We start from the raw sequence: 24,510 nt of genomic DNA on the forward strand, positions 1-24,510 counted from the left end.
GAGACCATCAGAGGTCATTAGGATCGATAGCTCCTCATCTCTGGAGCACACTCCGCATCATACACACCTGGATCACAGGTCTCTGAGTCACACTCCGCACTGGAGCAAGTCCCCCTCCCCTGCTCAGACTGCCAGGCCAAGCTTTTCACCCAGTGAGATTGACGCATTTTTCCCTGCCCTCCAGGTCCTCTTAGCTTTCTCATTCTGATATGGATTGGATGATGAGGAGTCTCCTCAAAGCCCAGATCCAGCTGGCGATTTTTCCTTCACCAACCCACACTGGATCTGTGAGAGCTCCGTCACCGATACTTCAGCCTCCTCCTCCGATATGCTCAGCTTTGGAGTTGCAGGGCCTGGTGATCCTGAGTGAACTGACATCGGATTGTGGAATACTCCTTTCCCCTACTCCGACTGTGCCCCAGTCTGGCTTAGCTCTGATTCTGTTGGAGCATAATGGGTCCCAGATCCAAGGGATTGATGCTGTATCCTCAGAGCTGATGTCAGCTCTGATCTTGTCCTTTTTGGAGTCTAGTCCCTTCCTCTGAGGGCATCGGCCTTTGATAGCTCAGGCCCAGTGCCTTCTGGCGATGTCAGATCTGGGGTGGCCTTGTCTCTTTCTCCCTTTGGGGCTTTGGCCTCTGGGGTGGGGTTCAGGCTCCCCCGGCATCCTCGACATTCCAGGTAGCAGAGAGGACTTTCTCGACTTCTTGACACACGGTCCTTCCTCTGCCAGGCCCTTCCCAATCTTCTATGGATTGAAGCTTTGTCCATATCCATTCGATACATGGTCAGCCCTCCCAGAGAGCCTCCAGTGAACGCCTCAGCGAGGGGTTCTATTCCCCTGCCTTCCGATAATCCCACAGAGGAAGTCCCCCAGAAGCATTGGTGCAAGAAGGAAGCACATTGACTCCTCCTTGGAGTCTTAAACAGAGGACACCGACTCTGATTAAGGGTAAGGGTCCCCTCGATCTCCACTTGATATTTCTTTTGGAGATATCTTAGAAATCCTGAAACAAAAGGGAGGATGGTCATCCCAACCCTCTTCCTTGGAGGAGTCAGTGTTCCTGGAGGCATTCGGGATGGGGACCATCTACATCCTGGGTGACCCCACTGGCAGTCCAACTTGTTGACCTCATTGACCGCCAGGCTTGGAAGGAATGTGACACCTAGGAACGAATCCCAAAGCACACAGATAAGTACCTTAGTCCACCTCAGGATCATCATTTCTGGAGTAAGGTGTCCCATTGATGCCATTGTGGTGTCAGTAGCTCTCAAGAAGGAGCTCACCAAACAGAGCTGTACTGCACAACTCCCCGAATAAAGAGTCTGGGGACTTGGACAGACATGGGAAGCAGGTGTATGCCTCAGCCACTTTTTTGTTGAGAGCATTGAATTATCTGACACATTTCACTCACCTCCAGAGAGGCCCTATGAAGAAACTTTCCACATCTCTGGTGCATTCGCTGTCAGAGGTAAACTTCAGAAAGGTTTCCACACAGCTGAATACTGTGGCTTTGCTTGCTAACTCCTCAGTGAGGCTAATCTACGTGGCAAAAGGGTCCTCTCTCTCGAGTGGCTCGTTCAGGCATAGCCCTCAGATGACATGCCTGTATGAGATTATGCGGGTTTTGGACCCCTTCAAAGCGTCATTTATTTACACTCCCTTTGACAGTTCTTCTTTGTTCGAACCATTGGTTAAGGAGACTCTTACCCACAGAGAACAGGAGGGCAAGCCTCTATCTGCCGTAGGGATAAAATTTTCCTCCCCCCAACGGACTTTTTCCAGGAATCAACTGAGCAGGAAGAAGATGTGGTTCTGCAAATTCCAAGGGTCTTCCCTGATTCACAGGAAAAATCCTCTTCCAGGGGCAGAGGGAGAGGATTTAATGGTAGATGCCACCGCTGAGGTAGAGGGGGGGGGGTCCACAGAACCAGGGCTTCAGGGAACCCTTCTCTGACAAGCTATTTTAACACTCCTACTCTGGAGGCAGTCGGGAGCAGACTATCCTTGCACTCAAAAGCCTGGACAAGCATGACATAAGTGACACTTGGGTGTTAAACTTTATATTCAGAGGCTACTATATTCCTTTTTCCCTTCCTCCTCCCCACACAGGGGAGCATCTCCCTGAAGTACCACCTATTCAGCGGGAGAATGCCTTTCTAGAAGTACAAAAAGTTCTCATCAAAAGAGTCATCCAGCGGGTTCCAGCTGGATAATGAGGATGCAGAACTTAATCACCACTTCTTTTTGATGCCAAATGAGACTGAGGACCTTCAACCCATCCTGGATCTAAGCAGTTTGAATCTGTTTGTCAAGAAGACAACGTTTGCATGGTTGCGATATAGTCCTTTCTGACGCTCATGTGCAAGGATGACTGGATGTGCTCGGTGGATCTTCAAGATGTGTGCTATCATATCAAAATAGACAGGTGTTGTGGGAGATATCTATGATTCTGGCTGGGGGCTGAACTTTACCAATTCAGAGTACTGCCCTTTGGTCTCACCACTGCCCCTTGGGTGTTCACCAAACGTGTGGCAGTAGTCACAGCACTCCTCCATCTACAAGGATTCCAGGTGTTCCCCTACCTTGACGATTGGCTTCTAATGGAACCCACAAGGCATCAACTACTCTGGGTGATTCAGGTGATGTTGTGCCTGTTTCGCCACCTGGGAATCACAGTGAACATGGCAAAATCCAAGATGATCCCAGTCCAGGACATTGAATTCATCGGCACTCAGTTGAACATGGTAGTTCAAGTTGCAGCTCTTCCCTTACAAAAGATATTGTCTTTCAGGCAGCAGGTACAATGCCTGCTAGACACACCATCTCCTTCAGCTCACCTAGTTCTCATAGCCTTGGGCTCCGTGTTGGCTGCCATAATTCTGCTGCCTCTATCCAGGTTCTTCATGTGAGTTTTCCAGTGGACTCTGGTGTTTCAGTGGTCCATCCGGTGTCACCTGTTCTCATCCCTGATCAAACTTACTCCAATTTGCATGTGTCACCTGCAGTGGTGGATGCTCACAGATGATTGTCATCTAGGTAGGCCTTTTGTTCTTACCCCTTCTTTGGCCACAGTGATCACAGATGCTTCCCTTTTGGGGTGGAGGGGTGGGGATTTTTTGGGAATAATGGTCCAAGACATGTGGTCCCCTTCAGAGACCAAATTGCACATAAACATTCTGGAGATGAGGGCGATCCTCCTCACATTGCAAGCCTTTCAGGACTACCTTCCTCTGGGGACAGTTGCAGTCATGATGGACAACATGTCAGTAGTATGGTAAATTAATTGTGGGAACCCAATCTTAATTGATCTGCAGAGAGGCCATGAGAGGGTGGGAATGAGTGATTGCTTCGAACCGCTTTCTCATTGCAGTGCACATCCCGGGAGAATCCAATGTTCTAGTGGACAAATTGAGCAGATCCATTTTGAGTACTCATGAGTAGTCCCTGAATCTGTCAGTAGTAAATGAGATTTTCAACCATTGGGGCTAACCTTACAGTGATCAGTTTGCCTCCCCCTTAAATAACAAATGCAGCAGGTACTTCACTCTTATCCCCCCATACGGAGAGTCACCCAGGGGCATTCTAGTCCACGATTGTCCCCACCGGGTCTTCTGTATGCTTATCCTTCGATACCCAACATTCTACAGAAAGCCGTCAGGTTGAAAATCAGTCTTATCCTCATTGTTCCTCATTGGCCTCATCAGGCACGGTTTCCCTTTCTGCGGTCTCACAGCAAATATCCTCCATGGATACTGAATCTCGGACAGGATCTCATTTCACATCCAACAGAATGACAAATCCCCAGTCTTCTGTCCCTCAAACTAACTGATTAGTTTCTCCACTTCCAGTAATTTTGCTAACGTCCAGGCTTCTCTCACTTGTCCCTGGCATTATTCTTGCTTCTCAAAAGCCCTCCACCAAAAAGGTGTATTGTAGCCTATGGAAGAGGTTTTCCATCTAGGCTTCACATCGAAATATAGACCGTTTTTCAGCATCAGTTGTGGATGTTCTTATGTTTTTTGGGTTATGTTTTCCATGAGGGAGATAGTTCTTGCTGCTATCACTAATTTCCACATTGGGAAGGGAGTTAACTTTCCCTCTACCCTTTCTTTTTCAAAATCTGCTGGGCATTCTTAAAAGAGGTTTTTCAACTAAGACCTCCAATGAAGGATCCTTATCCCATTTGGGATCTTACTTTAGTATTGCAAGGTCTCACCCAGAAACCCTTTGAACCTGTTAGTTCTTGCGAGCTGATGTATTTTTCATGGAAGACGGCCTTTCTTATGGCTATTACGTCAGCCAGAAGAGTTTCAGAATTGCAGGCTCTGTCTTCTCAACCACTGTACATAACCTTTTTCAAAGATAGAGTTTCTTGTCAGGACGAATCCTTCCTTCATTCCAAAAGTCACTTCTGAGGCAAACATGAGTGAGACCATTCATTTACCTGTGCTCTTTCCCAACTCCAATAAAGGCAAATAATGTTACATTCTTTGGACGTGTACAGACAGTTACATTTCTACCTACATAGGACCAGACCTCATAGAATGTCAGAGCAGTTGTTCATTGCTTTTTTGCTTAACAGGTTGGGACAGGCTGTCTCTAAGATTACTTTAGCAAAATGGATTATAGAATGAATTTCCACAGTTTACTCTCAGCAAAACAAACAACTTCCCCATCCAATTAGAGCCCACTCCACCAGATCAGTGTCAACCTCTTCAGCTTTCTCTGCTAGAATTCCAGTTGATGAAATATGTGCTGCAGCTACTTGTTCCACAGCCTATACGTTTGTGTCTCACTACAAGTTGGACATAATTTCCAAGAACAGAGCATCTTTTGGTTCTGCAGTGCTCAGGCATATCCTTCCTTGAGGTCCTCCAATGGTTTGTGTAGCTGGGGGCTCTGACCCATTTGTGATGCATAATGAAATGGACAACATCAGAGTAGAAGTTATGTGCTTACCAAAATTTAGTATCTGTGTTGTCCAATTTCATTATGCATCACTTCCCACCTCCTTCCCCCTTTCTTGTGCAGCTGAGAGCAATCTAGAGGATTGCGGAACCCAGTAGTTCCTAGTTTGGACTCCAGTAGGTCTTTTGTCTCTGTATTTCTATTATCTCTAAGATAACTATCTTGAGGAAGGGGCAGCAAACTCAATCTGAGGGTTTGAGGAGGAGTGAGGCATCATGGGAGAGGAAGGTGTTTGAGGCTTGGATCGTATATCTGGGAAATGGCTAGCTTGGATTCAAGAATGGATCCAAAGACCCATTTGTAATGCATAATGAAATTGGACAACACAGATACCAAGTTATGCTAAGTACATAACTTCTTTTATTTGGAATGAAAGAATGAGTAAAATTTTGTTTAATGGAAATTGGATTTTGGTAGATATATTTTGAAAAATTAAATTATGGCTGTGGAAAAAGGAGTGGGGTCAACTATGGAAGAATAACAATGAAGACATCATAAGAAAAATGATAAATAGTAAAAAAAAATAGAAATTTGTATGTATGTGCCTGTAATGTGTACATTTTGTAAATATGTAAATGTGTTTTTTATGTTTTGTGTAAAATAAAAGCTTTGGTCTAAAATCTCATCTAAATGATGTAACACTCGGGAGAGCAACAGTGTCAGTGGTTGATCTACTTGGTATGGTAATAGAACCCACAGCATTCTGTACCAAAGACGAGTGTGCAGCCTGTTACATCACTGACTCAGCAATTTCTGTAGCAATATGAATCTGTTTCCAAACCAGACTTTCTGGAATTATCATTGACAGCAAATTGAAATTTGATATGTTTATTTGTACATATGGGAAGTATATGAAGTTCCCATTTATTTGTTCAAACTGATTCTGTTTTAGACCAGCATTACCTAATGCTAAAGAGTTAGTTACTGCAATAAGTAAAGTCAAGGTAGTGTTTTGCTACATTGTTGTTCAGTACAATGGTAATTTACTTTGATTGCTGCATTGTACATTAATATAATGATAAAGTGTGAATGATTGAGATTACTGTATTGTACTGTAAGGTATTGATGATATGCAAGTAACTGTGGTTACTGCATTGCACATCAGAGCAGTGATAGTGTGTGTTTGCACTTACTGCATTGTACATCAGGTTAATAACGAAGTGTGAGTGACTGTGATTCAGTAATTGCACATTGTTAATGATGAACTGTGAGTGGTTTTGGGTGCTCTATTGTATTTCAAGATAATGAAGTGTGAGTGACAGTAGTTGCTGCATTGTACATCAGGTTACTAATGAGCTGTGGTTGACTGTGGATGCTACATTATATATCAAGGAAGTAATTAAGTGTGACTGTGATTGCTACATTGTACGTCAGGGTAACAATGAAGTGTGAGTGACTGTGGTTACTATATATTGAACATCAGGGCAATGATGAAGTGTGAGTGACTAGTTACTGCATTGGACATCTGGTTATCCTGCCACAGATCAGAGTAGTAAAAGTATGATTGACTACAGTGTTTGGTGACAATTGTATAGCAGTTCTAAGATGAAAGGATTTAGAATCTAGTAATGAACCAGTGGTGGTCTTGTCAGAAGTGTGAGAACAGTACTGAATAACAACACTTTGAAATATTAATGTGTGAGTCTGACAATAAAGAGCAAATTCTGAATATTATGCTTTTATAATATTCAGAGGAGGGGCTTTATCCCTACATTCAATGACATGAGAGCTGGGCTGCCCCACATGCCTACTTTTTCACTCCTTTGAGACTTGCGGTTATTGTCCTTGGACTTTGGAAGGGGGATCTAGACCAATGACACTATAGGACTGTGCATCAGAAGAAAATACATATATGTGCAATATCATATCCTGTTAGAAGCTATATAAGAATGTTTGGTTGCATATCAGGAGAAATAATGTTGCCAGTGTATTCAGTACTGATGTGGTCATTTTCAGAGTATTTAGCTTTGTATACATACCTCACCAAGTACTCTGTATATCTAGAGAAAGTTGTAATGTTTGTTGCAAAGAAAGTTATTGTTACCAAATCATAAGCTACACATGCAGGTTAAGGGTATTTCTACTGTATTTTGGGGTTTACTATTGAACATCATACCTCCCTTAACAGAGATGCAGGACATTGCAGTTGAAACATCCGATTACATAAACACTGAACTCCTAAAACATTGTCATTCAAAACAGTGTAAAACACTGAAAATAATCACATCACCCTGCAAACTCTGATTTGGAGGCTTAATGCCCACATGTGGATCTTGTATCTATCCACAGTACAAGTTCACACAGACTTTGGGAGAAGTGAAACATAAAATTACCTTCTTCTCTAGTGTCACCATGGCATGATTGATTTCACAGTAAAGCACAGCATCTGCTACAAAAATATTGAACATATACTAGGATACTAACCGTCTTAAAGTGATTGTAAAGTTATGATATTTCTAATTATGACAATGTAACACTAAATCAGCTGTAGGGTTTCCTTGCTCAATACTTTCTATGTCCCTGTTGCTTGATTGTAGGATGATAATTGTATGGCCTTTATTGACCTGTTGGATATTTCATTTTGAAGCATTGTGTGTGGAGCACACAGTCCATGGGAATAGCATGAAGTCAGCTAACTTACTGCTAAAGCTAAAACATAAGTAGTCCAGACAAAAAGAGGACTGAGCTGTGAAACTGAACAAACTACATTTCCTGGTTAAATATTGCATATCCATGTCTTCTTTAAAAAATCATAATATGATTTTATTAGAGCTAAGAAATGCAGTCATAGGTTTATGACAGGCAAGCTTGATATTCACCCTTATGTACATCTCTGTAAACATGTTGTATGATGGGACTGAATCGGCTCTAAACCCTTTCATCCTGAGCTGTAGTGAATGTGTGAATATGAATCAGACAACAGGTGGCAAATTAAAAGGATACCAGAATACAGTCTCTGTTTTCTATGTTGTAGTTTGTTATTGGTATGTTATTGTAATTTTTATGAAATGTCTGTGTTTATTGCATTGACTGTAATTCCTGCAGTATAATTCTGAAATGTCTTCCCAACACTCCCTTGTTACTTCTGTGTCTCCTTTATTTTATTAATGAAATCTACATAGTAACCATAATTCTGGAACATGTGCATTGCAGGCCAGTGGATTTACTTTAGCCTTTCTTATTCTTGTATATTTTAACACTAAATGGAAGCATTTATTTTATTTATTAATTACTTATCTTTTACTTTCTACTACAGCATTTAGGAAGACAGTATAAAAAGCTGTGACACATAGTAAAACAGTGAACATGGAAACATTAATAGTCTGTTTGAAACTTGCTTTTGTAAGATTTCTAATCCACAGTTGGGATTTAACTTGTAAATTATTTACCAGAGCTGAACCGAGTTTCACCACAAGTTTGTGGTTATATTTGTTCCCCATTACCTTTTAGCTGAAGAAGACTTGAGATAGATGGTACCAAAGGTTTCTACTTAGCTGCTCTATTTACTGTCAGAAAGTTGCATCATTGTTCATGCTACTGACTGGAAGAAAGATGTATGTAGAAGTGAAAAAAAAAGGTGATGGTGTTGCTTTTGTACTTATAAGTCATTGTTAATATCCATTGTATAGTAGTGAGTCGTGGAATGGTGTCTTATCAGAGAATGATGCATGACATGCAACATGAGATATTGAGATATCCAGATATTGAGTGAACAATGATAACATCTTTAAAACATCAGCAAAACCAAGTACAGAAAATGAAGTGCAGGATAAATTAAATATGTGGGGAGGTTAATTTATGAGACAAGAGGAGGTACTTGTTTGGGAGAGACGCAAACAACAGATTCCGGGTGTATATTTTCAGCAAATAAGCTGAAGTAAAAAAGCAATTGTACAGTTTAACTCTGGGTAAAGTATGAGTCCTAAAGAACTGGGAGTAATGTAAATTGTATGGGGGGGGTGAGACATCAAGCTGGACCCTAAGTGTTAATGTAAATGTGCATATTTGCACATTAGGTGGCTCACATAGTTTGAGTCAGCTGTTTATTTCCTGGCAGCAAATGATGTGTTTCCTTATAACTTACAAATTAATTGTGAAGTGGACATTGTTTCAGATTATCCATTAATAGCAGAAAAAGGGAAGTATTTTTTTGTATCCGAGTGTTAAGAGTTTGTGCTGACATGTGAATTTGCCTCACTCACAGGATGAAATGTCAGAGTCTGGACAGTCTTCTGTGGCTGAGAGCCCAAGCACCAGTGGCACAAAGTCCAATTCTCCAACATCATCTGTCCCCTCAGCTGCTATCACCCCCCTGCAGGAGATTGTCCATGCAGCGCATGACTTTAGCACATCTGCCAGTCAGAGGAAGCGAGAGAAGCGAAACAGTCGCAACATGGAAGTACAGGTGACACAGGAGATGAAGAATGTCAGCATAGGTACGTTTTGTGTTATGACACAGCATATACATTTAAGTAAAGCTTCTCATTTACTAGAATATTGTGAAGTTTGTAATTCTTGAAGCTAGGCAATAGTGGTAGTGAAAAAAAAAACTACGTGTGTCTCTTTTATGTAGACTGCATAGGGCCAAGGTAAAGCTACATGATACTGAACAAACAACTGTGGCAAAGTGAAAATACTTAATTTTTAGATTATTTTTTCTTTCTTATTCCTGATATAATGTAATGTAGCATCATGGATACTGTTAAGTATAGGTATTGTGGCCTTTTTAGTCTGTAAGTATAGTTTAACTTTAAAAACAGCTGTGTTAACTAACTTGGATATATGATTGTGAGTACTTTTTTGAGCTGTGACTCACACAAATAGATTCACATACCATTTTGTTTGTACTTTTTCACTCTCCCCTTGCCTGCCAGCCATATGGGCCCAACCACTCAGCATACCTGTTTGCTCCCCTAATAAGGAAATATATATAATTGCAGCATGACCATCAACCTATCAGCTTGTTCACATTTTAATATATTGTGCAGTTTCCCCTTTTGTCTTGTATCACTGTTGAAATCACTCAACATTATTTCCATATACGTAACTACACATGTATTAACACATATTAACTAAATTCCAGAAACTTAGCTTTTCTACTTACTTAGCATGTCATAGAGTGCTATTAGTTTCACAATCCTGTTTTCATATCAACAACTACCGTACACTGGACGTGTCAACAATGCATCCATTATTTTGATGTTCTTATCTGAAATGTAACTGCTGTCCCAAAGCATCTATCTGTATTAATAGTCCAAACTGCATTCCAAGGCTATAGCAATTCATATTGTCTCTTTGTTCTTCCTAAATGTTCCTTATGCCAGGCAAAAAATGTTGTATTATTTTCTTTTTACCACCAACATACTAATAATTATATATGTCATTAGTTACACTTGCATAGTATGGAGTTCATACACTTCATGCTACACAAGCTGCCCTGAAGGTCTGTTGTGAAACAGGCACAAGTGTGCACTGCTAGGTAGAAGATTGAAACATTACTCATTTCCTTTACTTTCACCATTTCCTTTTTCTCTAATTATTTTCTTTCTTTCTTTCTTTTTTGTAATCTTTTTCCAATAGTACCTTCAATTTTTTAATTCTTCAGCAGTAGAAAATCTACACTTCTTTCTTCTTCCCTTTCCATTTCACAATCTCCATACTTATTACTTGGAATATCCATTTGATCAATTTGAAATAATATTATTAATTATCCCCCTTTCTCATCGGCATTTCCTGTTCTATATATTTTTCTTCACAGTGTTCAATATCATTGTTCTTACATGCAGTAACATTTTCAACCGAATTTTCACATACATTTTTTTTTCTTCATTTTCATCAGCCCCACCACATCATCCTGCTCAGGTATTATATTTTCGTCTTTTTGCATACCACAATCCAGGCATAAATTATCCTCTTTATTTTTTTAAAACTTATTTCATGCCATTTTACACTCTTTCATGGTATGGCATTTTTCGCCACACTGACTAAACATTTTACGAATATAGTTACTGAATACTTCAGATTCCCACAGAAAAAAAGCATTAACCAGGATTCATAGACAAGTTTTATTTTATTTATTTATTAATTTATCTTTGTTTGCTGGGAAAGTTTGACTGGATAATACCCATTTTCAGTGGAGGCCGAGGGAGAAAAGCTCCATTTGCTTACATACTAAGTTCCATTTAAACACAGGGTAGTTACATTTCTATTTACATTTATACACAAGAAATAGTTATATTTATACATTTTACAGAGGTAGAAGTTACTAAAGAGAAAGCCTACCTGCAACTTACTGGATTGTACAGGCAGCAGTTATGTATAAGAATTGTTTTGTCATTTCAGTGAGAGGTTGAGAGTATTCTGTTTAAGGAGAGTATTTGAGGAGTGTCATACAGTGAACACAAAGTCTTAACCTGTTGATGAGCATGTGCAGGACTAGGGTTGGTTAAGATTTATTTAAGCAGTGGTTTAAAATTGTAGAGTTTGTCGGAGAGTTTTATTTGTGGTGGGATACTGTTCCAGAGTTTAGCAATGTACTGGGAGTAGAGTGAGTCTCCTGCAACATTATTTGACTTATTTGTAAGTAATAAGAATTTTCTAATAGAGCAGTAGTTCCTTGCTGGACACTAGGGCAATAGTAAGTTTTGTAGTGCAGGGCATTTTTCTGGATGATGAATGAGCATGCTGTAGTTAGTTGTGAATATATTATGTAGTTGTGTAATTCAACCCATTTTAATTGTTTTAAGCTATGACAATGGTAGGTACTATGAGGGAGTTTGGTGGCAAATTCAGCTATTTTGTTGTAACAGGAGGCAAGTTTCTTTCTTTGAGTATTGTTTAAGTTTGTCAGGAGATGAGCGGCGTATAAGACAATCGACAGTAAGAAGGTGGTGGTTAGAGTTTTTCTTGCAATATCTCGGAGGTATCCATTAATCCTGTAAAGGGAGCCTAGTTTCTGGTGTGTAAATTTAATGGTGTACAGTATATGCCGGTCATATTTGAGATTGTAATCTATTATAATGTCTAGAAGTTTACTGTGAATTACAGTTTCAGTGACAGTATTATTTGCTGACTTTATGGTAAAAGATTGCTTTTGATTTTGGCAACTTTTTGAGGTAAAAACGTAGTTTTCTTGGGGTTGAGTATGACGTTTGATTCTTTGAGTCAGGTTTCTACAGAGGAGGAATATGTTTGGGGAATGTCTTGGAGCTTATTTATTGTTGAGGCCATACATATTAATGTTGAGTTGTCTGCATACTGAACTAAATTAACATGGTGAGTTGGAGGTGTGGAGGTCATTAATAAATACACTAAATGTGACAGGACCAGAATAGAGCCCTGAGGGATACCTGTAGTCTTCTTCTTCTTTCAGCTTTTCCTAGTTAGTGGTCACTACAGCGGATTACCTGCCCGTTCATGATTGGCAGTGGAGTTTTACAGCGTCGAGTTGTCAGCCCGGCGCCCAACCTTCCACAGCAGGCGCACACATGCACGCACTCACACCTAGGGCCACTTTAGAGTATCCAGTCCACCTACAGCATGTCTTTTGGATGTGGGAGGGAACCAGAGCACCTGAGGAAACCCACGCGACCACAGGGAGGACATGCAGACTCCACACAGAAGACACCCCAGCCGAGGATAGAACCGGAGAACCTCTTACTGTGAGGTGGCAACACTAACCTAGTAATTGGTTGAAAAGATGAGTAGGTTTTTTGCCATTTAACTGCTTGTAGCCTTCCAGATAGGTAACTAAAAAAACACAACAAGTAGTGTTGTGAGTGTCCTATTGAGGAGAGTTGAATGAGCAGTTGCTGGTGCTAGACAGTATCAAATGCCTTTGACAAGTCTAAGAACATGGTGGCCACAAGCAGATCATTGTTTCTATGTTGGTTCATTATATTGTAAAAATGTGGTAGTGCAGTAGTGGTGCTGTGCTGGGGCCTAAAACCTTGTTGCGCAGTTTGAAAAGTTGGGCAGGTCAGTTTGCATTCTGTACTACCCTGCCATGATTCTTCATCCCAAAATTGTCTAGTAGCTCAGTCCTGCACTGGTATACAAGGTTTGAAGTGCTGCATGCAGTTACATTATTCAAGGATCAATGTGCTATTTACTTTAGGATACTTGCATGGCATGGAGATCATACACTCCATACTACACAAGTTGCCCTGAAGGGCTGTTGTGAAATAAGCACAAGTGTATGCTGTTAGTAGCAGAAATAGTGGAGGAATCTGTGCAGGGCAAGCAAGACAGCTTCACCCTGGGCAGATGGCTGATCTAGATATATCGACCTGAATATATGAATGGGAGTGTATATCTGTATGTCTGGGAGTATGTGTGAGTATATCAACAGTGTGTGCATATGCGTATTTGTTTTTGTGTATGTGGGTATCCAAGACACAGCATGGAGGGATGGGGAAGGACTGTGGCCAGTAGGTCACTAGTGTACATCTGCTATACTTAAGGGATTGGAGAAAGAGTCCTAGACACTAGACTACCAAGACTTATTTCCCTCACAGACCATAGGCTATGCCAGAGCATTACATTGTACTTAGACTTCGTGAGGGGATCAGGGAGTGGGCTGCACTTTGGCAGCTGTCAAACTAGGTGTCAGACTGCTTTTCAGGGTCTGCTGATACGTATTTGTGTGTGTGTGTGTGTGTCTGTGTGTGCATGTGTGTAGCTAAGTATAAGTAGGTGTGAGCCTGGGTGGGTGGATGTGTGTGTGTGTGTGTGTGTGTGTGTGTGTGTGTGTGTGTGTGTGTGTGTGTGTGTGTGTGTGTGTGTGTGTGTGTGTGTGTGTGTGTGTGTGTGTGTGTGTGTGTGTGTGTCTGTGTGTGTGTGTGTCTGTGTGTGTGTCTGTGTGTGTCTGTGTCTGTCTGCCTGCGTGGTCTCTATGTAAAGCAGACTATTAGGATGGACATATGTGCAATTCAGATATGCACAGATGTGCAGATCATAATCATGCACAGTTCCACCTAATGAGCTCTTATACTATGGGAATGTGCATCCTATTGTTCTTGTGTTTTCTTTAGTTCTTGGTTAATGGCATATTACATTTTTTTATATTCAGTGGTTACACACTCTGTTTCCCCTTTCGTCAAATATCTTTGATACACTGTTCACTGTCTTGACAGATGTTCTTCATGTTTCACTATTGCAGTCATTACATTTGGGTTATCTGCTTGCAGTAGCCCTCAGTCGGCCTGATTAACAAAGTCTTGGGTCCTGCATTGGTTGCTGTCTCTTCTTCCGTGATGCCAGGTCGTCAGGGGTATAAAACATGCAGCCGATGCCATTACATCAGTCATTCTTGCTGTGCGGTGCCCAAAGCAGAAGCAGTTTGCAAGTGCCAGTCAGCCGACTCCTGAAATTTTCCTTTTTGAATTTCAGAACCGAAGTCTTCAACTAAAGCTAAGTACCCCATTGGGGAAACCTTTTCTTGCTCCTTACCGATGTCAGTAAAAGTTAATAATTGCATTTCTTGTGGAAAGCAAGTACCTCGCAAAGATTTTCATTCGTACTGTATTCCTTGCCTAGGCCCCGACCACGACGTACCTTGCTGTTGGTTTTGTGCTTTATTTAATCAATGCACTATCTGTCGTCGGTATATTTTTGTCTCTAAATATTTCGGTTCTCAGTTCAGTTATCCAGAAATGTCGTCAGTTAGCCATCCAACTACCGGTATTCCAAAAAAACACAAAGATAAAGACAGAGACAGCCCGCATAGGTTCAAAGCTGCCGACGACGCTTCTCCTAAGCCAGTCGCCAGTTCACCGGTACTCAGTGAGGCACTACTTCTGATTCGCAGGCCTCTACTGAGACCCATTCGGAGTCCGTTATGCCGCGAGATGCTTCAACTGTGGAACTTGCAGATGTCTGTACCTTGGATGGGTCCAGAGCTGCTGTGCAGGCACTGGCTTCTGAGCGTGTATTCATGCCTACGGACTTGCATATTAAACCGACGCCTCCTTCTTCTTTAAGGCCTAAACCTTGAACCATGCCTAAGAAACCGAGGCTGCATGCTCAGGCCTCTATGCCTAAAAAACAAATGATAAGAATGGCTGAAGATCTTATAGCTCTAATCAGGTGAAGCCAACCCCCCCCCCCTTCTAAGAGACCTAGAACTGAATTTGTTTATGAATCTTCTGACCAGGATTCTGATTTTTCTGCTTCTTCTGATGATCTGGATTTACCCTTATCTACTTATGAGGATTCTGATGCAGAGGACTCTATTTCCTCTGCGTCCCCTCCAGAGGATTTTTCTTTTGGTGAAACCTTGCACTCTAAGGGAGCATTTCCACTGGGAAAGCCAGGACTTTTCTGATTCAAAAAAGAGGCTTAGGGATTTCTTACTCCTGCCTCAGCATAGGCCTTTAGCTATACCTCCTATACTAGACATTGTTGATGATGCCTTTTCAGAATCTAGTTTGGCCCCTGATTCCTTGCCTCCTGCTCCCAGAAAACCTGATAGATATTACAGGGTCCCTGATTCTCACAAGTTCCTTTTTAAAAATCCTATTGCGGATCCAGAGACTATTTCACAGGGACCCAAGGGCATTAAGGCTTCTACTGCTAAAAATCCTACCCCATCTGATAGAGAGACTCCAGGGTGCTGGATAGATGGGGTAAGAAGGTTTACACTTCTGCACCCTTGGCCATTAGGGCCTTAAACTGTCAGTTTCATGTTAAAGTATCAACAACATGTTACTGGATTGCTTAAACAGAAAATGATGTTGATTCCTGACTGTGCAGAAAATAAAGAATTACAGGATTTAATGCATTCTGCTGAACAGGTTGGAAAACATACTTTGCATTGTGGATTTGATTCATTAGAGGCCTCTTGCAGGGCTGCTGTCACTGGGTCTGTACTCAGAAGGCATGCTTGGCTTAAAGAGCAATCTTTACCTGATCATTTTAAAGCTAAACTGTTGGCTGCTTCCTTAAATCAGGACCGCCTGTTTGTCAACAAAGCTGAGGAAGTTCTTAAAAATATGGAAGATAAAGCTAAATCTATGCAAACTGTTAAAGATTTCTTACATGTTCAGCCTCCAAGATTTAGTAGGCATTGGTCATCTAAGAATTGGTAAACTCCCTCAGTAAACCAGTGATGGATATCATTTTAGAGGCAAGGAGGCCTAGTACTAGAAAATCATATGCTGCAAAATGGAAAAGATTATGTGTCTGGAACCAATCTCTAGGGATGAGCACAGCAGCGCCCAATCTACCTCAGATTTTACAATACTTAACTGAGATGCTTCACAAGGGCTTGTCCTTTTCCTCCATCAAAATTCATGCCTCAGCCATTTCAGCTCATTATAACACAGACCCTCCCGTCTTTTCTCACCCACTGCTCAAGCAGTTCCACAGAGGTGCCAAAAATTTAAGACCACCCAGGAGAGCCCCAACTCCAGCCTGGGACCTTAACTTTGTCTTAGAGAAACTCACTCTTCCTCCTTTTGAGCCAACTGCTACTGCAGATTTAAAATTCCTTCTTGGAAAACAGCGTTCCTTTTAGCAATCACTTCAGCAAGATGGGTATCGGAATTACAGGCCCTTATGGCAGTGGAGCCTTTTATCATCTTTCATGCGGACAGGGTGTTTTTCAGAACCAACCCATCCTTCATGCCCAAGGTGGTATCCAGTGTGGCTCTTAATCAGTCCATCCATTTGCCAACCTTCTTTCCTAATCCACAGAACAAAGGGGAACGGATACTGCACTCCTTAGATGTGCACAGACCACTTAGATTCTACTTGGACAGGACTAAATCTCAAAGGAAATCTGAACAACTGCTGGTGGCATTTGCTGCAGGGACAGAGGGGAAGGCTATTTCAAAGCAAACCATTTCTAAATGGATAGGCCATTGTATTCATTTCTGCTATAAGCACCATGGAAAACCTATCCCACAGAGCATCAGACCTCATTCAGCCAGGGCTGCATCTACCTCTACAGCCTTTCTCAGAGGCGTCCCTACTTGAGACATCCTAGAAGCTGCTACCTGGAGTTCTGTACATACTTTCACCAAGCATTATCATTTGCCAATTTTCTCTAAATCCAGAGCTGGCTTTGACACTGCAGTCTTGCAGGGCCTTATAGCTGGTCCTAATGCTGTTTAAATTCCTCCTCCCAACCTTAGCTTTGGGAATCTACCCAAATGTAATGACTGCAACAGTGAAACACGAAGAACATAGTACAGTTGTGTACACTTACCATAAATGTAAATGTTCAAGTGTATTCACTGTTGTAGTCCTGATTACCCTCCCTCCAGCCCACTGACTTCTTTTGGCTATACCTGTACTCTCCTTTGCTATGCTTAAAAGCTTTTTGGTGTATTTGCTTTTTTGTTGGAGGTATAACTTTGTAGATATATATATATATATATATATATATATATATATATATATATATATATATATGGGTTCATGTCAAACCAACGACATGTTAAAATATCGAAAGTCACTACAGCGAAACGAAACCATTGAAAACATCGACAGTACATGTATACGAAACTACAGCGCTAACATGGGTCCTGCAAGGGGGAAGTACAGGATATGATATGATACTGTACTCATACATACAATATATACAATATATATATATATATATACAATTAATTGCTTCCCATTAGGGGGGCACCTGACATCTGGGGCAAGAAAAACTGATGTAATGGCGTCGGCTGCATGTTTTATACCCCTGACGATCTGATGTCACGGAAGAAGAGACAGCAACCAACGCAGGACCCAAGACTTTGTTAATTAGGCTGACTGAGGGCTACTGCAAGCAGATAACCCAAATGTAATGACTGCAACAGTGAATACACTCAAACATCTACATTTAGGGTAAGTGTACACAACTGTACTTTCTCTCTTAGATAAACTTCCAAATCTTTCTGCTCAGTATCAGCTGTGCAATACTCTATCTGCATTTTTTAATTTGTGCAGCCATATTTGTGAAAACAGTGTTCTCTTGGGGTATTTCATCTGAATGTAACAAAAACATTTCAGCAAATTTATTTACTAGCTCCTCTGTCTCAGAAATGATATCATCAGAATGTTCAACAAGATCCATCAGCAAGTGAATGATGTCCTTCTATTTATATGCTGCAGTATCCATAACATGGGGGAGTCCGCCTCTGGTTGACTCGTACGTCTGGCCGTTATACCAAAGTTAAAATGCTATTGCAAAAGTATGTGCAACGGCTTGCATCACAAAGCATATATCAGCCATAAACGGATGTCGGGTATAAAGCGAACATCAACACACACACCTACCTCAGAACATTTCTACCACCTGTTTAACTGCCAGCTCCGGTCATCACTTTGGAAAGTTGCCTTGTGTTCAGATAAGTACCCCACAGGGGTTTTATGTTATGTAATTGGCTACTATGTTATTTCTTGTGGGTTAATGTCAGCTAGGAACAGCAAGTGTCAGTGTGGAAGGCAGATTCCACATAAAGACTCACACGAGCTCTGTTTATTCTGTTTAGGCACAGAACACGACTATACATCTTGTGAGATTTGTAAGGCCTTCATCCCTAAACTCTTAGGAGCCGTCTCACTTCCCTTAGGCTATACATGGAGAATCAACGTCTGAAACACCTTGCGCAGGATATGGACCTGATGTCGGGACCTTCGGCAGAACTGCAAACCAAGAAGGATAGGAAACCTCAGCCTGAACTTAAGGTTGCTCCCTCTATTCCAGACGTTCCTCCCAAAGCCAATGAAGGCCCATAGACTGCATCGGAACCACAGAATCTCCTTTGATGGATACCTTGGGGGAAGCTGTTAAGGAGACTTTTAACATGTCCCAGAGGGACTCTCAGGTGTCTGAACTGGGCGCCGGAGGGGGAGGAACTTCTGGCTTATCATTTCTGAAGGCCCACATGGGGTTACTCAGATATTTTTTCAAGAAGATGTTCTCTCGGATGTTGTTGAATGTTGTCCGACGTCTGGCCGTCCTACTGTCCACCGTATGTTGGAGGCCCCAAAGAAAAAAAAAACAAAAAACTAAGCATATTTCTTCTGGCCGGCAAGCAATGCCCACTGGCAAGCCTTTACTCAAGGCTTCTTCGATGCCTTTATGCTCTTATGCCAGCCTCCAGCTCCTGTACAGGCCTTCCCCTTCTACTCCTGGGAAAAGGCCTCTGGAAGAAATTTCCTCTGATGTGGAAGACTCCTGTGTGGATGAGTTTTTAACTTATTCCTCACGAATTGCTTCTCCTTTGGGGTATGCTTCCCCAGCGGAGGAGTTTAATGGAACAGATTCTTCTGGGGCGGATATTACATTTCGGAAGACCATTGTGCAGATGAAGGATTTTTTCAAATGGGACTGCTGCCATGTCTCTGAGACACAGAAGAGATATTATGACCTCTTGCAAATGGAGTCCCCGAACCCCTCTGTTATTCCTCCATCCTGCCTGCTTTTTTAGATGCGTTTTTGGTTGCTTCCAAGTCTCCAGACTCACAACCTCCTGCCCCTAAATGCCCTGATAGATTTTATAAAGTGCCCGAGGATGCTAAGTTCCTCTTTAAGACACCAATGACTGCCCCATCTACCTTTTCTGTAGCTACAGATTAAACTTCCAAGTTGCTAGCCACCAATTCCTTGCTTGCCTCTGATAAGAAAAGCAAAATTGTGGAGAGGTTGAGCAAAAAAGTTTATACATCTGCCACCTTGGCTGTTAGAACCATAAACTGTCAAACCCATATGGCCAAGTATTCCTTGACTCTTCTGGCAGATGCTATGAAAAAATTTGCAGAACTACCAGATACCCCTAACAAAGCCAAAATATCTAGCATTCTTAAATCCTTCAGCCAGGTTGCTACGCATTCCATAAAATGCAGTTATGATGCCGTGGAGGCATCTGCCAGGGTAGCAGCATCAGGGTTGGTCTTAAGGAGGTATTCATGGCTCAGGTTGCAGCCTTTGCCAGATGATGTTAAAGCCAAGCTCAAGACCTTGTTTGGCTCTGCAGCTGCTGAGCTCTTTAAAGCCCTTCAGGAAAAGGGGAAGGAGCTACAAAACCTTAGGCACATTTTTGTTTCTCCTGTCCACTGTTTCCAGAGGAATTACCCAGCCAGGGCAGCCTTCGTGAGAAAGGCCTCTAAGTACCATAGCCTCAAAGCGAAAAAGAGTACCAGAAAACAGGCCCCCTCTAGATCTTCCCCTTCCACACATTCCCAACAGCAGTCCTTTCAGACCAAACCTGGTAGTCTGTGACTACCAGGCCATATAGCCATTTACCCTCTCTCTCTCTTTGCCTACCCCTGCCCCTCCCAGTTTGGAAACAGATTACACAGGACTCTTGGATCCCTACCATTATCAAACAAGGCTATGTCATGGTTTGGGAATCTAGGCCAACCTTGAGAGGTATCTCACAACTACCTTGAGACCAAATGGTCCCCCCCCCCCCCCAGTTCTGCATTCCCTGCTATTCCAGGGTACCATCCAAGAGGTGCTTCCATATCAAAAGGGAAAAGGATTCTACTCCAGAGTGTTTCTAATCCCCAGGAAAGAAGGCCCCTGGAGGCCTGTCTTAGACTTACTTCATCTAAACACTTTCCTCAAGGTCCCTTCCTTTCGCATGTTAACTCTTCTTACACTCCTTCCCCTGATCCTCCCTCAGGCATACATGGTGTCATTGGATGCCTACCTGTACATTGCCATCTATCCACACTTCAGGAAATTCCTACAGTTCTCTGCGTATTCTTCTCACTTTCAGTTCTGTGCTTTGCCATTTGGTCTCTTGATGGCCCCCAGAGTATTCACAAAATGTTTGGCCCCAGTCATAGCCTTCTGCAGAATGCAGGATATTCAGATATTTCCTTACCTGGATGACCTCCTCATTCAGGCTACATCCCTAAAGTTAGTGCAGGAGCACCTGGACTACACCATGTCCCTTCTGAAGGGTCCGGGGTTTACCATAACCCTTCAGAAATCTTCTCTGATCCCTTCTCAAGACCATGACTTCCTGGGCTGCAGAATACTCACTGTTCAAATCCTGTCCCTCACCACTTACTTTCAGCGACTAATTCCATTGCAGTGTCTGACTGCCAGAGAGTTCTTGTGACTCCTGGGATTCAAGACTTCCACCATCCCCATGGTACCCTTGGCAAGGCTAGACATGAGGAGATTTCAGTGGTTCCCCGAGGACAGTCTGAAAACAATACCTTCACCCTCTAGAGTTTGTGGTCCCCCTCTTTGCCTGCTTAACAAAAGAATTAAAGTGGCAAAGTTCACAGGTTACAAAAAATCCAGGCCTTCCCCTCCAACCTCCCCCCCACCCCCAACGAGGATCTATGCATGCATGCGTCAGACATGGGCTGGGGTGCAGCCTAAGGAATTGGAGGGTGAGAGATGTTTGGACCCCTCCTCATTCGAGGGAGCATATCAACATCAGTGAGGGCTTTGAGCTGTGCTTTACACATTTTCAAGTCCAGAATATTACCAGGAGTGTTGAGATGATTCACAGACAACACCACAGTCCTGTGGTACATCAACTAGCAGAGAGGGACAAAGTCTGACATCCTTTGCAGATTGGCTCTGTATGTGTGGGAGACTTCTGAACTGAGACAGGTTTCTCTACAAGCCGTTTTACATCCCTTCAGTTCAGAATGTGATGGCAGATTCACTAAGCAGGTCCATGACTCAATCCCATGAATGGTTGTTAAACAGGGATGTGTTCCTGGACCTGGTCAATCGATGAGGGTACTCCAGAGGTAGATCTTTTTGCCTCCCCCATGAACAGACAGCTTCCCAGATATTGCATCAGGATACACTCCCCTGGAGCATGGAAGGTAGACGCTCTTTTCTTTTGTTGGGAGGGGATGTTTGTGTATGCATTCTTCCCCTTCCCTCTTATTCAGAGAGTTATGCTGTAGATTCAGAAAGAACAACTAAAAATCTTGCTGGCCAAGACAGCACTGGTTCCCCCTTCTTTATCACCTAGCCAAGGGCAATCACCACAAATTACTCCTCAGGATGGACCTACTCACACAGGACAAGGGAACTCTCATACACCATCAAATACCCACCCTAAACCTAACCCTGTGGGTGATAGGGCTTTGATTCCCTTTAGACACCTTTACACTGAAGATGTGCTGCAGGTTTTGCAGGAGACCAGAAACCCCACTACCAGAAAATCCTGTCTATCCAAATGGAAGAGGATTTCTGTCTGTTGTCTAAAACACAACTTACAGCTACCATCTACGGAACTGGCAGTGGTCTTGTCTTACCTCTGTAAACTGATGAAAAGTGGCTTGTCATATTCTTCCATCAAGGCACATTTATTTGCCATCTGAGCTATCACTAAATCAGGCCATCAGTCTCCCTACCTTCTTCCTTTTTCCACAATGCTGTAGTGAAAGGATCCTTCACTCTTTGGATGTGCGCAGACAGCTCAGATACTACTTGGCAAAGACCAAGCCCATCTGTAAGTCAGATAGGCTCTTTATTTCCTATCACCTAGTTAAGGCACACTCCACTAGAGCTGTGTCTTCTTCTGAGGTCTTATTTAAAGGTTTGGATACAGCTTCCATTTTGGAGGTAGTTACATGGTCATCTGTTCACACCTTGACCAAACACTACAAGTTAGATACCAACTCCAGGTCCAGAGCAGGATTTGCCAGGGCTGTTCTGCATGGATTTGTAGAACATATCTCTACTCCTCCTCCCAGTTTTTCTCTTGCATGGGTTTTGGCGTTCTCCATCATGTTATGGATCAGTATCCATAACATGATGGAGAACACCATATGAATAGAATGACATAGGATAGTTGTGTAAAATCTTACCATAACCATAAATGTCCTTCCCTTCTATATGCTGCAGTATAATTTCCCCCCACCTTCCCCTGATACTTGCCTGAGTTCTGGATACTCACTCCCTTCAGGCTGGTGCTTGGTGGCATTCAGTTCTGAGATAGGTCCGAGCTGACGTCTGCTTCATACCCGATGTCCATTTATGGCCAATGTACACTGTGTGATGTGGACCATCGCACATCCCTTCGCAGTAGCATTTTAACTTTGGTATAATGGCCGGACATACAAATCAGCAGGAGGCGGACTCCCCCATGTTATGGATACTACAGCATATAGAAGAGAAGGGCATTTATGGTTATGGTAAGATTTTACACAACTATTCTTTCATCATGTCAGAGCTCAGCAGCTTAGCCACATTATCCTGGAGCACATACCTGCTCATAGATACTCCTACTTTTATCCTTCCTCTCAGCAAAAACTATTTTGTAATCCAAAACACAGAAACCTCGTTTGTTGTAGTCTTCTTGCAAACTGCTTCTGCATTATATTTCAGCTCTCTTCTATTACTATTATTGCTTGCTAACTTGTTACTACCTATACATGCTGATGACTTTTTCCCCGAGAGATAGCAAATACCACTGTTAACCTATATTTTTCCCTCTAACTGTAGGTGAAAAGGCTTTAATTTTTGTGTATTCTACTTACTGATTGTTTTTCTTCACTCTTCCCCATACGTGAAGTCTGGCTCACCCCATTTTGCTCGGGGTCAGTCCACTCCCCTACCCTGTCCCCATTGTCAACCACCCCAGAATACATTTAATTTATAGCTAATTCCCCTTTACAACTCCCCCTAAAAATCCTTCCCCACCAGTCAGTATCATCCAATCAAATTTCCCCATCACCTTTGCCCACTTAATAATATACTCACACAAAATCATACCTGTAAGCCTGTTACTGTACCACTGCTGTTCAGATGGGTCTACTTTATTTACACAAAAGCGTAAAATTGCGAATATATATGGATCGAACCATATGCATCAAAAGTGTAAACGGAAATCTCTGTAAGTGGAGATTTCCGTTTACTTCAAAGTAGTGTGATCTCTGAGTTGGTATATTTAAGTAGCGGGGGTGCAGGGGGGCTTGCCCCCCTGCCTACATCTTTTTTTTTCTGTTTATTTTTTTTCTTTATTAACTTTTGAACGTTTAAGAGTTCGATGCATATGTGTCGATCTTTATGCATTCAAACTTTTGAACGTTCGGGTTAATAAAGTAGACCCGTTCAGACAACACCCTCTCAACCCTATATCCTCTCCTATACTTATCTCCACTTTACCGTCAATTAACCTTTCTCCTTAACTTTACTTACATCCCTTAAACTATCCTTCTCTTCCTCCTCATCTTTAGTCCCTCAAAAACAGCCTAACCTCCCCATAATTTTTCATGGGAAGCAGACAATAAACTTACCACCCATCTCAATCTACCTTAACACACTTAACTGTCATCTCACCTCTCTTTGAACTTACCAGAGGCAGCTATTGTTCTCAACTTAGGATATGCTTCTATCCTACTACCTTACTCCTTTCCCACTTCACTTTATCCCATCCATATTATGTTATTCTACAAGGTGATACTATCCATCCTCTGTGTCTTTTCTCTAATTCTCCTACGTAACCTCTCCTCCTACAATACTCAGTTAAAACTCTCACCATTCTCCAGCCTCCATCTGTCCTACAATTCTTCCACAATCCCTACACTCATTTCTTACAGCATCATCTACCATTTCT

The 24,510-nt window shown here is 42.2% G+C and overlaps 1 protein-coding gene across 1 annotated transcript in view; it reads left to right on the forward strand.

Annotated features, from left to right (window-relative positions):
• The window catches only part of MAPK8IP3 (mitogen-activated protein kinase 8 interacting protein 3), a 3,746,918-nt gene that overhangs the window by 1,119,513 nt on the left and 2,602,895 nt on the right, over nt 1-24,510 (forward strand). The window contains exon 6 of the mRNA XM_044088957.1: nt 9,177-9,408. Within this exon, the coding sequence (XP_043944892.1) occupies nt 9,177-9,408 (232 nt within the window). The remainder of the gene's footprint in view (nt 1-9,176; nt 9,409-24,510) is intronic.

This window comes from Protopterus annectens, chromosome 12.part0 (assembly GCF_019279795.1).
Source record: "Protopterus annectens isolate FY-2018-M chromosome 12.part0, PAN1.0, whole genome shotgun sequence".
In the NCBI taxonomy this organism is placed as follows: domain Eukaryota; kingdom Metazoa; phylum Chordata; order Ceratodontiformes; family Protopteridae; genus Protopterus; species Protopterus annectens.